Source organism: Haliotis cracherodii, unplaced genomic scaffold, assembly GCF_022045235.1.
Source record: "Haliotis cracherodii isolate W230 unplaced genomic scaffold, xgHalCrac1.p SCAF_51, whole genome shotgun sequence".
NCBI classification, from domain to species: domain Eukaryota; kingdom Metazoa; phylum Mollusca; class Gastropoda; order Lepetellida; family Haliotidae; genus Haliotis; species Haliotis cracherodii.
In genome coordinates, this window is record NW_027266310.1 from 39,433 (window position 1) to 56,584 (window position 17,152).

At 37.3% G+C, this 17,152-nt stretch overlaps 1 protein-coding gene across 1 annotated transcript in view; it reads left to right on the forward strand.

The window, feature by feature from the left end:
- Window positions 1–17,152, forward strand: part of LOC139444463 (mucin-1-like) — a 145,487-nt gene that overhangs the window by 13,674 nt on the left and 114,661 nt on the right. The window contains exon 6 of the mRNA XM_071225427.1: window positions 16,210–16,269. Within this exon, the coding sequence (XP_071081528.1) occupies window positions 16,210–16,269 (60 nt within the window). The remainder of the gene's footprint in view (window positions 1–16,209; window positions 16,270–17,152) is intronic.

A 17,152-nucleotide genomic window follows, 5' to 3' on the forward strand; every position in this document is an offset into this window, starting at 1 on the left:
ATCCAGATGACATCATACTTTGGTCAGACTCATGCGTGGCACAAAACCGGAATTCAGGAATTCATTTGCTGTAAAGGATTTCATGATGAAAGAGCAAATTTCTATCATCGAGCAGAAGTTTTGTGAACCTGCCCACTCCAGTATACAAGAGTGTGACAACATTCACAGCCAGATTGAACGAGAACTGAGAAAGTCCTCTTGGAATTATGCGATATATGAAAAGGGCCAAACGCGAGATGATCACTTTCATAGATATATTGAAGGATCAATAAAACTTAATTTTACGATAGTGCCAAGGTCAAAAACTTGGTATACCACAAAAAGGATCCATACTCAATTGAGTTGAAGGACTCATTTGCTGATGCAGTCCTGACCAGGGTATCTGTTCGTCCACGGGAGAACTTCCGGCGGATGTCATCACCCCCGCGTAGGCCAACTGTTATTTGAATGGCCTAAAGCCGTTATCTCATCAAAGAAACCTGAACTGTCACAAGAAAAATCAAAGGACATCGAGGCCATGTTAAAATTAATGACTCCTACAGACCAAAAGTTCACGAGTGGACTAATCGACTTCTTAGACTTCTTAGTTATGTGCAACTTGATGGTCTATTGTGAAATGTTATGGGAATAATCTTAAGTTATAAAACTGATATTGTGCCCAGACCTGGACACTAAACTTTCAGTTAATAGTCTATTGTCCTTAAAATTGTTTCATGAACTGATGATCAGAAAGGTGTTTGGACTTAATATTACTTGTAGATTGATTGTTTTGCTCTGGGGCAGTTACAAGGTGTCAGTTACTACCAGGAAAGTGAAATTTATTTAGTTATGGTTGTATTGTTTAAGACTAAGTGATCTTTCTGTATTGATGATATGAGGAATTCATGTTTTGAAATTGTTCCTGGAACTGTTGAAGTGTTCATTTATGATGCTCTTACGAGTTTGTTTTGCTACGAGAATTATGTTGCTATGGACAAAATATATTTCTGCAACATCATACACATTCCGTGACAGGCACACTCAAGGGCTGCAAAGAGTTTTAGGTTGCTATCATATCTGTCCTTAAAATTAGGACAAAGCAAAGTGTCAGTTACAACCAGGATCGTGAACTTCGTTTTCTTTTGGTTGTTGAATGTTGATAAACGTTTCTTTTTAAATAAAATGTTACATGATATTGGTTGCTTTTGTTTTCAACGAAAAACTACAGTCAATTTCCACATATTTCTTCGCTTTTTGTACCAGATTGTCCTAACTCATAATGATTTAAACGCATAAAATAGAGTCACATTGAGATGAAACATTATGATTATGAAAATTTCACTTATTTCTTGACTGAAATTGTCCCATGTCAAAACAAAAATCGGCTCTTTCTGATATTTTATTAGTTATCACTGAAAATTAAACATATTATAAGTTACTTTTTAAAACCAGACAATAGTTCTTTTTATAATCAATAGCAAAATATAAGTAATAAACTAGATATCGATATGACAATGTTCAAATGGCAATATCTCGAAACTGAGTTTTGAGGACTTAGGACACTCTGGTTTTCAGGTGACGCCTTAATCACAAACACTGATGACGATGTTGAGATGGAGCCAAGTAATTGACTTTGATTCCCCTAAGGAGGCAACAGTTTCATTTACCACTGATGTTGATCTTCTGATTTAACTGCATTCCAAAGTCTCAATGATTCAAGTGAAACAGAAGAATCAATTTCTGATTCTGCATCAGATGAGCAAATACACCCCTGATACTGATGATGCAGATTTTGAGATTCCACATCCACCTGTTGAAACTTAAGTGATTTTGTAGGTCCACCAAATGCCACTCTGGGATATAGTGGAAAGGTCGGTAGTGAAGAAGTCGAACCCGTGGGAAAAAAAAGGAGAGGCAACAGAAGTTTTTCTATGCATATTACGTGTTTATAGGAAGTGAAAGAGTCAGAGTGTGCAAAGAATTCTACCTGACTTACTCTAGGCATATCGGAAAGGCGAGTTTCCTATTTCCATGAGAAGAAATACAACCATGCTACTGACGTACCTTTAAGGGGGGGAGACATGAGAGGGACAACATGCACGCATCACATAAACTCATTTCCAAGGATAGAGTCACATTACTGTAGATCAAAGACACAAAAAGAGCATCTGGATCAAAATTTAACCATGGCAGCCACATATTTAAGACTGTATTGTGAGAGGTGTGATGCTGATGGACAAGAGCACATGTATCGAAATATTTTCAATTCGGACCTTAACATCGAATTTCACAAACCCAAGAAAGGTCGCTGCGACAGGTGTGAAGAATATATAGAATGAAAGAAAAACATGACTGTATTTGATGAGGAACTTCGGGAAGAATATCTGTCTCATTTCCAATCGAAGATGGCAACGCAGGAGGAAAGGAACAGGGACAGGCAGGACAAGACAAAAGCTGTTATATGTTTTGATTTGGAAAAGGTGTTGAGTTGTCCACAAATTTTCAAGTTTCTTTTATCGACTAAAGCTTAGCTTTTACAACCTTCACAAGGGCATTGTGCTGTATGGAACGAAATCCAAGCAGGAAGAGGTGCCAATGAAATTGCCAGTGCACTGATTTTAATCCTTCAGAAAGTAGTAGAAAAACACAATCCAGATGACATCATACTTTGGTCAGACTCATGCGTGGCACAAAACCGGAATTCAGGAATTCATTTGCTGTAAAGGATTTCATGATGAAAGAGCAAATTTCTATCATCGAGCAGAAGTTTTGTGAACCTGCCCACTCCAGTATACAAGAGTGTGACAACATTCACAGCCAGATTGAACGAGAACTGAGAAAGTCCTCTTGGAATTATGCGATATATGAAAAGGGCCAAACGCGAGATGATCACTTTCATAGATATATTGAAGGATCAATAAAACTTAATTTTACGATAGTGCCAAGGTCAAAAACTTGGTATACCACAAAAAGGATCCATACTCAATTGAGTTGAAGGACTCATTTGCTGATGCAGTCCTGACCAGGGTATCTGTTCGTCCACGGGAGAACTTCCGGCGGATGTCATCACCCCCGCGTAGGCCAACTGTTATTTGAATGGCCTAAAGCCGTTATCTCATCAAAGAAACCTGAACTGTCACAAGAAAAATCAAAGGACATCGAGGCCATGTTAAAATTAATGACTCCTACAGACCAAAAGTTCACGAGTGGACTAATCGACTTCTTAGACTTCTTAGTTATGTGCAACTTGATGGTCTATTGTGAAATGTTATGGGAATAATCTTAAGTTATAAAACTGATATTGTGCCCAGACCTGGACACTAAACTTTCAGTTAATAGTCTATTGTCCTTAAAATTGTTTCATGAACTGATGATCAGAAAGGTGTTTGGACTTAATATTACTTGTAGATTGATTGTTTTGCTCTGGGGCAGTTACAAGGTGTCAGTTACTACCAGGAAAGTGAAATTTATTTAGTTATGGTTGTATTGTTTAAGACTAAGTGATCTTTCTGTATTGATGATATGAGGAATTCATGTTTTGAAATTGTTCCTGGAACTGTTGAAGTGTTCATTTATGATGCTCTTACGAGTTTGTTTTGCTACGAGAATTATGTTGCTATGGACAAAATATATTTCTGCAACATCATACACATTCCGTGACAGGCACACTCAAGGGCTGCAAAGAGTTTTAGGTTGCTATCATATCTGTCCTTAAAATTAGGACAAAGCAAAGTGTCAGTTACAACCAGGATCGTGAACTTCGTTTTCTTTTGGTTGTTGAATGTTGATAAACGTTTCTTTTTAAATAAAATGTTACATGATATTGGTTGCTTTTGTTTTCAACGAAAAACTACAGTCAATTTCCACATATTTCTTCGCTTTTTGTACCAGACTGTCCTAACTCATAATGATTTAAACGCATAAAATAGAGTCACATTGAGATGAAACATTATGATTATGAAAATTTCACTTATTTCTTGACTGAAATTGTCCCATGTCAAAACAAAAATCGGCTCTTTCTGATATTTTATTAGTTATCACTGAAAATTAAACATATTATAAGTTACTTTTTAAAACCAGACAATAGTTCTTTTTATAATCAATAGCAAAATATAAGTAATAAACTAGATATCGATATGACAATGTTCAAATGGCAATATCTCGAAACTGAGTTTTGAGGACTTAGGACACTCTGGTTTTCAGGTGACGCCTTAATCACAAACACTGATGACGATGTTGAGATGGAGCCAAGTAATTGACTTTGATTCCCCTAAGGAGGCAACAGTTTCATTTACCACTGATGTTGATCTTCTGATTTAACTGCATTCCAAAGTCTCAATGATTCAAGTGAAACAGAAGAATCAATTTCTGATTCTGCATCAGATGAGCAAATACACCCCTGATACTGATGATGCAGATTTTGAGATTCCACATCCACCTGTTGAAACTTAAGTGATTTTGTAGGTCCACCAAATGCCACTCTGGGATATAGTGGAAAGGTCGGTAGAGAAGAAGTCGAACCCGTGGGAAAAAAAAGGAGAGGCAACAGAAGTTTTTCTATGCATATTACGTGTTTATAGGAAGTGAAAGAGTCAGAGTGTGCAAAGAATTCTACCTGACTTACTCTAGGCATATCGGAAAGGCGAGTTTCCTATTTCCATGAGAAGAAATACAACCATGCTACTGACGTACCTTTAAGGGGGGGAGACATGAGAGGGACAACATGCACGCATCACATAAACTCATTTCCAAGGATAGAGTCACATTACTGTAGATCAAAGACACAAAAAGAGCATCTGGATCAAAATTTAACCATGGCAGCCACATATTTAAGACTGTATTGTGAGAGGTGTGATGCTGATGGACAAGAGCACATGTATCGAAATATTTTCAATTCGGACCTTAACATCGAATTTCACAAACCCAAGAAAGGTCGCTGCGACAGGTGTGAAGAATATATAGAATGAAAGAAAAACATGACTGTATTTGATGAGGAACTTCGGGAAGAATATCTGTCTCATTTCCAATCGAAGATGGCAACGCAGGAGGAAAGGAACAGGGACAGGCAGGACAAGACAAAAGCTGTTATATGTTTTGATTTGGAAAAGGTGTTGAGTTGTCCACAAATTTTCAAGTTTCTTTTATCGACTAAAGCTTAGCTTTTACAACCTTCACAAGGGCATTGTGCTGTATGGAACGAAATCCAAGCAGGAAGAGGTGCCAATGAAATTGCCAGTGCACTGATTTTAATCCTTCAGAAAGTAGTAGAAAAACACAATCCAGATGACATCATACTTTGGTCAGACTCATGCGTGGCACAAAACCGGAATTCAGGAATTCATTTGCTGTAAAGGATTTCATGATGAAAGAGCAAATTTCTATCATCGAGCAGAAGTTTTGTGAACCTGCCCACTCCAGTATACAAGAGTGTGACAACATTCACAGCCAGATTTGAACGAGAACTGAGAAAGTCTGATGTTCTTAGTCCTCTTGGAATTATGCGATATATGAAAAGGGCCAAACGCGAGATGATCACTTTCATAGATATATTGAAGGATCAATAAAACTTAATTTTACGATAGTGCCAAGGTCAAAAACTTGGTATACCACAAAAAGGATCCATACTCAATTGAGTTGAAGGACTCATTTGCTGATGCAGTCCTGACCAGGGTATCTGTTCGTCCACGGGAGAACTTCCGGCGGATGTCATCACCCCCGCGTAGGCCAACTGTTATTTGAATGGCCTAAAGCCGTTATCTCATCAAAGAAACCTGAACTGTCACAAGAAAAATCAAAGGACATCGAGGCCATGTTAAAATTAATGACTCCTACAGACCAAAAGTTCACGAGTGGACTAATCGACTTCTTAGACTTCTTAGTTATGTGCAACTTGATGGTCTATTGTGAAATGTTATGGGAATAATCTTAAGTTATAAAACTGATATTGTGCCCAGACCTGGACACTAAACTTTCAGTTAATAGTCTATTGTCCTTAAAATTGTTTCATGAACTGATGATCAGAAAGGTGTTTGGACTTAATATTACTTGTAGATTGATTGTTTTGCTCTGGGGCAGTTACAAGGTGTCAGTTACTACCAGGAAAGTGAAATTTATTTAGTTATGGTTGTATTGTTTAAGACTAAGTGATCTTTCTGTATTGATGATATGAGGAATTCATGTTTTGAAATTGTTCCTGGAACTGTTGAAGTGTTCATTTATGATGCTCTTACGAGTTTGTTTTGCTACGAGAATTATGTTGCTATGGACAAAATATATTTCTGCAACATCATACACATTCCGTGACAGGCACACTCAAGGGCTGCAAAGAGTTTTAGGTTGCTATCATATCTGTCCTTAAAATTAGGACAAAGCAAAGTGTCAGTTACAACCAGGATCGTGAACTTCGTTTTCTTTTGGTTGTTGAATGTTGATAAACGTTTCTTTTTAAATAAAATGTTACATGATATTGGTTGCTTTTGTTTTCAACGAAAAACTACAGTCAATTTCCACATATTTCTTCGCTTTTTGTACCAGACTGTCCTAACTCATAATGATTTAAACGCATAAAATAGAGTCACATTGAGATGAAACATTATGATTATGAAAATTTCACTTATTTCTTGACTGAAATTGTCCCATGTCAAAACAAAAATCGGCTCTTTCTGATATTTTATTAGTTATCACTGAAAATTAAACATATTATAAGTTACTTTTTAAAACCAGACAATAGTTCTTTTTATAATCAATAGCAAAATATAAGTAATAAACTAGATATCGATATGACAATGTTCAAATGGCAATATCTCGAAACTGAGTTTTGAGGACTTAGGACACTCTGGTTTTCAGGTGACGCCTTAATCACAAACACTGATGACGATGTTGAGATGGAGCCAAGTAATTGACTTTGATTCCCCTAAGGAGGCAACAGTTTCATTTACCACTGATGTTGATCTTCTGATTTAACTGCATTCCAAAGTCTCAATGATTCAAGTGAAACAGAAGAATCAATTTCTGATTCTGCATCAGATGAGCAAATACACCCCTGATACTGATGATGCAGATTTTGAGATTCCACATCCACCTGTTGAAACTTAAGTGATTTTGTAGGTCCACCAAATGCCACTCTGGGATATAGTGGAAAGGTCGGTAGAGAAGAAGTCGAACCCGTGGGAAAAAAAAGGAGAGGCAACAGAAGTTTTTCTATGCATATTACGTGTTTATAGGAAGTGAAAGAGTCAGAGTGTGCAAAGAATTCTACCTGACTTACTCTAGGCATATCGGAAAGGCGAGTTTCCTATTTCCATGAGAAGAAATACAACCATGCTACTGACGTACCTTTAAGGGGGGGAGACATGAGAGGGACAACATGCACGCATCACATAAACTCATTTCCAAGGATAGAGTCACATTACTGTAGATCAAAGACACAAAAAGAGCATCTGGATCAAAATTTAACCATGGCAGCCACATATTTAAGACTGTATTGTGAGAGGTGTGATGCTGATGGACAAGAGCACATGTATCGAAATATTTTCAATTCGGACCTTAACATCGAATTTCACAAACCCAAGAAAGGTCGCTGCGACAGGTGTGAAGAATATATAGAATGAAAGAAAAACATGACTGTATTTGATGAGGAACTTCGGGAAGAATATCTGTCTCATTTCCAATCGAAGATGGCAACGCAGGAGGAAAGGAACAGGGACAGGCAGGACAAGACAAAAGCTGTTATATGTTTTGATTTGGAAAAGGTGTTGAGTTGTCCACAAATTTTCAAGTTTCTTTTATCGACTAAAGCTTAGCTTTTACAACCTTCACAAGGGCATTGTGCTGTATGGAACGAAATCCAAGCAGGAAGAGGTGCCAATGAAATTGCCAGTGCACTGATTTTAATCCTTCAGAAAGTAGTAGAAAAACACAATCCAGATGACATCATACTTTGGTCAGACTCATGCGTGGCACAAAACCGGAATTCAGGAATTCATTTGCTGTAAAGGATTTCATGATGAAAGAGCAAATTTCTATCATCGAGCAGAAGTTTTGTGAACCTGCCCACTCCAGTATACAAGAGTGTGACAACATTCACAGCCAGATTTGAACGAGAACTGAGAAAGTCTGATGTTCTTAGTCCTCTTGGAATTATGCGATATATGAAAAGGGCCAAACGCGAGATGATCACTTTCATAGATATATTGAAGGATCAATAAAACTTAATTTTACGATAGTGCCAAGGTCAAAAACTTGGTATACCACAAAAAGGATCCATACTCAATTGAGTTGAAGGACTCATTTGCTGATGCAGTCCTGACCAGGGTATCTGTTCGTCCACGGGAGAACTTCCGGCGGATGTCATCACCCCCGCGTAGGCCAACTGTTATTTGAATGGCCTAAAGCCGTTATCTCATCAAAGAAACCTGAACTGTCACAAGAAAAATCAAAGGACATCGAGGCCATGTTAAAATTAATGACTCCTACAGACCAAAAGTTCACGAGTGGACTAATCGACTTCTTAGACTTCTTAGTTATGTGCAACTTGATGGTCTATTGTGAAATGTTATGGGAATAATCTTAAGTTATAAAACTGATATTGTGCCCAGACCTGGACACTAAACTTTCAGTTAATAGTCTATTGTCCTTAAAATTGTTTCATGAACTGATGATCAGAAAGGTGTTTGGACTTAATATTACTTGTAGATTGATTGTTTTGCTCTGGGGCAGTTACAAGGTGTCAGTTACTACCAGGAAAGTGAAATTTATTTAGTTATGGTTGTATTGTTTAAGACTAAGTGATCTTTCTGTATTGATGATATGAGGAATTCATGTTTTGAAATTGTTCCTGGAACTGTTGAAGTGTTCATTTATGATGCTCTTTCGAGTTTGTTTTGCTACGAGAATTATGTTGCTATGGACAAAATATATTTCTGCAACATCATACACATTCCGTGACAGGCACACTCAAGGGCTGCAAAGAGTTTTAGGTTGCTATCATATCTGTCCTTAAAATTAGGACAAAGCAAAGTGTCAGTTACAACCAGGATCGTGAACTTCGTTTTCTTTTGGTTGTTGAATGTTGATAAACGTTTCTTTTTAAATAAAATGTTACATGATATTGGTTGCTTTTGTTTTCAACGAAAAACTACAGTCAATTTCCACATATTTCTTCGCTTTTTGTACCAGACTGTCCTAACTCATAATGATTTAAACGCATAAAATAGAGTCACATTGAGATGAAACATTATGATTATGAAAATTTCACTTATTTCTTGACTGAAATTGTCCCATGTCAAAACAAAAATCGGCTCTTTCTGATATTTTATTAGTTATCACTGAAAATTAAACATATTATAAGTTACTTTTTAAAACCAGACAATAGTTCTTTTTATAATCAATAGCAAAATATAAGTAATAAACTAGATATCGATATGACAATGTTCAAATGGCAATATCTCGAAACTGAGTTTTGAGGACTTAGGACACTCTGGTTTTCAGGTGACGCCTTAATCACAAACACTGATGACGATGTTGAGATGGAGCCAAGTAATTGACTTTGATTCCCCTAAGGAGGCAACAGTTTCATTTACCACTGATGTTGATCTTCTGATTTAACTGCATTCCAAAGTCTCAATGATTCAAGTGAAACAGAAGAATCAATTTCTGATTCTGCATCAGATGAGCAAATACACCCCTGATACTGATGATGCAGATTTTGAGATTCCACATCCACCTGTTGAAACTTAAGTGATTTTGTAGGTCCACCAAATGCCACTCTGGGATATAGTGGAAAGGTCGGTAGAGAAGAAGTCGAACCCGTGGGAAAAAAAAGGAGAGGCAACAGAAGTTTTTCTATGCATATTACGTGTTTATAGGAAGTGAAAGAGTCAGAGTGTGCAAAGAATTCTACCTGACTTACTCTAGGCATATCGGAAAGGCGAGTTTCCTATTTCCATGAGAAGAAATACAACCATGCTACTGACGTACCTTTAAGGGGGGGAGACATGAGAGGGACAACATGCACGCATCACATAAACTCATTTCCAAGGATAGAGTCACATTACTGTAGATCAAAGACACAAAAAGAGCATCTGGATCAAAATTTAACCATGGCAGCCACATATTTAAGACTGTATTGTGAGAGGTGTGATGCTGATGGACAAGAGCACATGTATCGAAATATTTTCAATTCGGACCTTAACATCGAATTTCACAAACCCAAGAAAGGTCGCTGCGACAGGTGTGAAGAATATATAGAATGAAAGAAAAACATGACTGTATTTGATGAGGAACTTCGGGAAGAATATCTGTCTCATTTCCAATCGAAGATGGCAACGCAGGAGGAAAGGAACAGGGACAGGCAGGACAAGACAAAAGCTGTTATATGTTTTGATTTGGAAAAGGTGTTGAGTTGTCCACAAATTTTCAAGTTTCTTTTATCGACTAAAGCTTAGCTTTTACAACCTTCACAAGGGCATTGTGCTGTATGGAACGAAATCCAAGCAGGAAGAGGTGCCAATGAAATTGCCAGTGCACTGATTTTAATCCTTCAGAAAGTAGTAGAAAAACACAATCCAGATGACATCATACTTTGGTCAGACTCATGCGTGGCACAAAACCGGAATTCAGGAATTCATTTGCTGTAAAGGATTTCATGATGAAAGAGCAAATTTCTATCATCGAGCAGAAGTTTTGTGAACCTGCCCACTCCAGTATACAAGAGTGTGACAACATTCACAGCCAGATTGAACGAGAACTGAGAAAGTCTGATGTTCTTAGTCCTCTTGGAATTATGCGATATATGAAAAGGGCCAAACGCGAGATGATCACTTTCATAGATATATTGAAGGATCAATAAAACTTAATTTTACGATAGTGCCAAGGTCAAAAACTTGGTATACCACAAAAAGGATCCATACTCAATTGAGTTGAAGGACTCATTTGCTGATGCAGTCCTGACCAGGGTATCTGTTCGTCCACGGGAGAACTTCCGGCGGATGTCATCACCCCCGCGTAGGCCAACTGTTATTTGAATGGCCTAAAGCCGTTATCTCATCAAAGAAACCTGAACTGTCACAAGAAAAATCAAAGGACATCGAGGCCATGTTAAAATTAATGACTCCTACAGACCAAAAGTTCACGAGTGGACTAATCGACTTCTTAGACTTCTTAGTTATGTGCAACTTGATGGTCTATTGTGAAATGTTATGGGAATAATCTTAAGTTATAAAACTGATATTGTGCCCAGACCTGGACACTAAACTTTCAGTTAATAGTCTATTGTCCTTAAAATTGTTTCATGAACTGATGATCAGAAAGGTGTTTGGACTTAATATTACTTGTAGATTGATTGTTTTGCTCTGGGGCAGTTACAAGGTGTCAGTTACTACCAGGAAAGTGAAATTTATTTAGTTATGGTTGTGTTGTTTAAGACTAAGTGATCTTTCTGTATTGTTGATATGAGGAATTCATGTTTTGAAATTGTTCCTGGAACTGTTGAAGTGTTCATTTATGATGCTCTTACGAGTTTGTTTTGCTACGAGAATTATGTTGCTATGGACAAAATATATTTCTGCAACATCATACACATTCCGTGACAGGCACACTCAAGGGCTGCAAAGAGTTTTAGGTTGCTATCATATCTGTCCTTAAAATTAGGACAAAGCAAAGTGTCAGTTACAACCAGGATCGTGAACTTCGTTTTCTTTTGGTTGTTGAATGTTGATAAACGTTTCTTTTTAAATAAAATGTTACATGATATTGGTTGCTTTTGTTTTCAACGAAAAACTACAGTCAATTTCCACATATTTCTTCGCTTTTTGTACCAGACTGTCCTAACTCATAATGATTTAAACGCATAAAATAGAGTCACATTGAGATGAAACATTATGATTATGAAAAGTTCACTTATTTCTTGACTGAAATTGTCCCATGTCAAAACAAAAATCGGCTCTTTCTGATATTTTATTAGTTATCACTGAAAATTAAACATATTATAAGTTACTTTTTAAAACCAGACAATAGTTCTTTTTATAATCAATAGCAAAATATAAGTAATAAACTAGATATCGATATGACAATGTTCAAATGGCAATATCTCGAAACTGAGTTTTGAGGACTTAGGACACTCTGGTTTTCAGGTGACGCCTTAATCACAAACACTGATGACGATGTTGAGATGGAGCCAAGTAATTGACTTTGATTCCCCTAAGGAGGCAACAGTTTCATTTACCACTGATGTTGATCTTCTGATTTAACTGCATTCCAAAGTCTCAATGATTCAAGTGAAACAGAAGAATCAATTTCTGATTCTGCATCAGATGAGCAAATACACCCCTGATACTGATGATGCAGATTTTGAGATTCCACATCCACCTGTTGAAACTTAAGTGATTTTGTAGGTCCACCAAATGCCACTCTGGGATATAGTGGAAAGGTCGGTAGAGAAGAAGTCGAACCCGTGGAAAAAAAAAGGAGAGGCAACAGAAGTTTTTCTATGCATATTACGTGTTTATAGGAAGTGAAAGAGTCAGAGTGTGCAAAGAATTCTACCTGACTTACTCTAGGCATATCGGAAAGGCGAGTTTCCTATTTCCATGAGAAGAAATACAACCATGCTACTGACGTACCTTTAAGGGGGGGAGACATGAGAGGGACAACATGCACGCATCACATAAACTCATTTCCAAGGATAGAGTCACATTACTGTAGATCAAAGACACAAAAAGAGCATCTGGATCAAAATTTAACCATGGCAGCCACATATTTAAGACTGTATTGTGAGAGGTGTGATGCTGATGGACAAGAGCACATGTATCGAAATATTTTCAATTCGGACCTTAACATCGAATTTCACAAACCCAAGAAAGGTCGCTGCGACAGGTGTGAAGAATATATAGAATGAAAGAAAAACATGACTGTATTTGATGAGGAACTTCGGGAAGAATATCTGTCTCATTTCCAATCGAAGATGGCAACGCAGGAGGAAAGGAACAGGGACAGGCAGGACAAGACAAAAGCTGTTATATGTTTTGATTTGGAAAAGGTGTTGAGTTGTCCACAAATTTTCAAGTTTCTTTTATCGACTAAAGCTTAGCTTTTACAACCTTCACAAGGGCATTGTGCTGTATGGAACGAAATCCAAGCAGGAAGAGGTGCCAATGAAATTGCCAGTGCACTGATTTTAATCCTTCAGAAAGTAGTAGAAAAACACAATCCAGATGACATCATACTTTGGTCAGACTCATGCGTGGCACAAAACCGGAATTCAGGAATTCATTTGCTGTAAAGGATTTCATGATGAAAGAGCAAATTTCTATCATCGAGCAGAAGTTTTGTGAACCTGCCCACTCCAGTATACAAGAGTGTGACAACATTCACAGCCAGATTGAACGAGAACTGAGAAAGTCTGATGTTCTTAGTCCTCTTGGAATTATGCGATATATGAAAAGGGCCAAACGCGAGATGATCACTTTCATAGATATATTGAAGGATCAATAAAACTTAATTTTACGATAGTGCCAAGGTCAAAAACTTGGTATACCACAAAAAGGATCCATACTCAATTGAGTTGAAGGACTCATTTGCTGATGCAGTCCTGACCAGGGTATCTGTTCGTCCACGGGAGAACTTCCGGCGGATGTCATCACCCCCGCGTAGGCCAACTGTTATTTGAATGGCCTAAAGCCGTTATCTCATCAAAGAAACCTGAACTGTCACAAGAAAAATCAAAGGACATCGAGGCCATGTTAAAATTAATGACTCCTACAGACCAAAAGTTCACGAGTGGACTAATCGACTTCTTAGACTTCTTAGTTATGTGCAACTTGATGGTCTATTGTGAAATGTTATGGGAATAATCTTAAGTTATAAAACTGATATTGTGCCCAGACCTGGACACTAAACTTTCAGTTAATAGTCTATTGTCCTTAAAATTGTTTCATGAACTGATGATCAGAAAGGTGTTTGGACTTAATATTACTTGTAGATTGATTGTTTTGCTCTGGGGCAGTTACAAGGTGTCAGTTACTACCAGGAAAGTGAAATTTATTTAGTTATGGTTGTGTTGTTTAAGACTAAGTGATCTTTCTGTATTGATGATATGAGGAATTCATGTTTTGAAATTGTTCCTGGAACTGTTGAAGTGTTCATTTATGATGCTCTTACGAGTTTGTTTTGCTACGAGAATTATGTTGCTATGGACAAAATATATTTCTGCAACATCATACACATTCCGTGACAGGCACACTCAAGGGCTGCAAAGAGTTTTAGGTTGCTATCATATCTGTCCTTAAAATTAGGACAAAGCAAAGTGTCAGTTACAACCAGGATCGTGAACTTCGTTTTCTTTTGGTTGTTGAATGTTGATAAACGTTTCTTTTTAAATAAAATGTTACATGATATTGGTTGCTTTTGTTTTCAACGAAAAACTACAGTCAATTTCCACATATTTCTTCGCTTTTTGTACCAGACTGTCCTAACTCATAATGATTTAAACGCATAAAATAGAGTCACATTGAGATGAAACATTATGATTATGAAAATTTCACTTATTTCTTGACTGAAATTGTCCCATGTCAAAACAAAAATCGGCTCTTTCTGATATTTTATTAGTTATCACTGAAAATTAAACATATTATAAGTTACTTTTTAAAACCAGACAATAGTTCTTTTTATAATCAATAGCAAAATATAAGTAATAAACTAGATATCGATATGACAATGTTCAAATGGCAATATCTCGAAACTGAGTTTTGAGGACTTAGGACACTCTGGTTTTCAGGTGACGCCTTAATCACAAACACTGATGACGATGTTGAGATGGAGCCAAGTAATTGACTTTGATTCCCCTAAGGAGGCAACAGTTTCATTTACCACTGAATGTTGATCTTCTGATTTAACTGCATTCCAAAGTCTCAATGATTCAAGTGAAACAGAAGAATCAATTTCTGATTCTGCATCAGATGAGCAAATACACCCCTGATACTGATGATGCAGATTTTGAGATTCCACATCCACCTGTTGAAACTTAAGTGATTTTGTAGGTCCACCAAATGCCACTCTGGGATATAGTGGAAAGGTCGGTAGAGAAGAAGTCGAACCCGTGGAAAAAAAAAGGAGAGGCAACAGAAGTTTTTCTATGCATATTACGTGTTTATAGGAAGTGAAAGAGTCAGAGTGTGCAAAGAATTCTACCTGACTTACTCTAGGCATATCGGAAAGGCGAGTTTCCTATTTCCATGAGAAGAAATACAACCATGCTACTGACGTACCTTTAAGGGGGGGGAGACATGAGAGGGACAACATGCACGCATCACATAAACTCATTTCCAAGGATAGAGTCACATTACTGTAGATCAAAGACACAAAAAGAGCATCTGGATCAAAATTTAACCATGGCAGCCACATATTTAAGACTGTATTGTGAGAGGTGTGATGCTGATGGACAAGAGCACATGTATCGAAATATTTTCAATTCGGACCTTAACATCGAATTTCACAAACCAAAGAAAGGTCGCTGCGACAGGTGTGAAGAATATATAGAATGAAAGAAAAACATGACTGTATTTGATGAGGAACTTCGGGAAGAATATCTGTCTCATTTCCAATCGAAGATGGCAACGCAGGAGGAAAGGAACAGGGACAGGCAGGACAAGACAAAAGCTGTTATATGTTTTGATTTGGAAAAGGTGTTGAGTTGTCCACAAACTTTCAAGTTTCTTTTATCGACTAAAGCTTAGCTTTTACAACCTTCACAAGGGCATTGTGCTGTATGGAACGAAATCCAAGCAGGAAGAGGTGCCAATGAAATTGCCAGTGCACTGATTTTAATCCTTCAGATAGTAGTAGAAAAACACAATCCAGATGACATCATACTTTGGTCAGACTCATGCGTGGCACAAAACCGGAATTCAGGAATTCATTTGCTGTAAAGGATTTCATGATGAAAGAGCAAATTTCTATCATCGAGCAGAAGTTTTGTGAACCTGCCCACTCCAGTATACAAGAGTGTGACAACATTCACAGCCAGATTGAACGAGAACTGAGAAAGTCTGATGTTCTTAGTCCTCTTGGAATTATGCGATATATGAAAAGGGCCAAACGCGAGATGATCACTTTCATAGATATATTGAAGGATCAATAAAACTTAATTTTACGATAGTGCCAAGGTCAAAAACTTGGTATACCACAAAAAGGATCCATACTCAATTGAGTTGAAGGACTCATTTGCTGATGCAGTCCTGACCAGGGCATCAGTTCGTCCACGGGAGAACTTCCGGCGGATGTCATCACCCCCGCGTAGGCCAACTGTTATTTGAATGGCCTAAAGCCGTTATCTCATCAAAGAAACCTGAACTGTCACAAGAAAAATCAAAGGACATCGAGGCCATGTTAAAATTAATGACTCCTACAGACCAAAAGTTCACGAGTGGACTAATCGACTTCTTAGACTTCTTAGTTATGTGCAACTTGATGGTCTATTGTGAAATGTTATGGGAATAATCTTAAGTTATAAAACTGATATTGTGCCCAGACCTGGACACTAAACTTTCAGTTAATAGTCTATTGTCCTTAAAATTGTTTCATGAACTGATGATCAGAAAGGTGTTTGGACTTAATATTACTTGTAGATTGATTGTTTTGCTCTGGGGCAGTTACAAGGTGTCAGTTACTACCAGGAAAGTGAAATTTATTTAGTTATGGTTGTATTGTTTAAGACTAAGTGATCTTTCTGTATTGATGATATGAGGAATTCATGTTTTGAAATTGTTCCTGGAACTGTTGAAGTGTTCATTTATGATGCTCTTACGAGTTTGTTTTGCTACGAGAATTATGTTGCTATGGACAAAATATATTTCTGCAACATCATACACATTCCGTGACAGGCACACTCAAGGGCTGCAAAGAGTTTTAGGTTGCTATCATATCTGTCCTTAAAATTAGGACAAAGCAAAGTGTCAGTTACAACCAGGATCGTGAACTTCGTTTTCTTTTGGTTGTTGAATGTTGATAAACGTTTCTTTTTAAATAAAATGTTACATGATATTGGTTGCTTTTGTTTTCAACGAAAAACTACAGTCAATTTCCACATATTTCTTCGCTTTTTGTACCAGACTGTCCTAACTCATAATGATTTAAACGCATAAAATAGAGTCACATTGAGATGAAACATTATGATTAT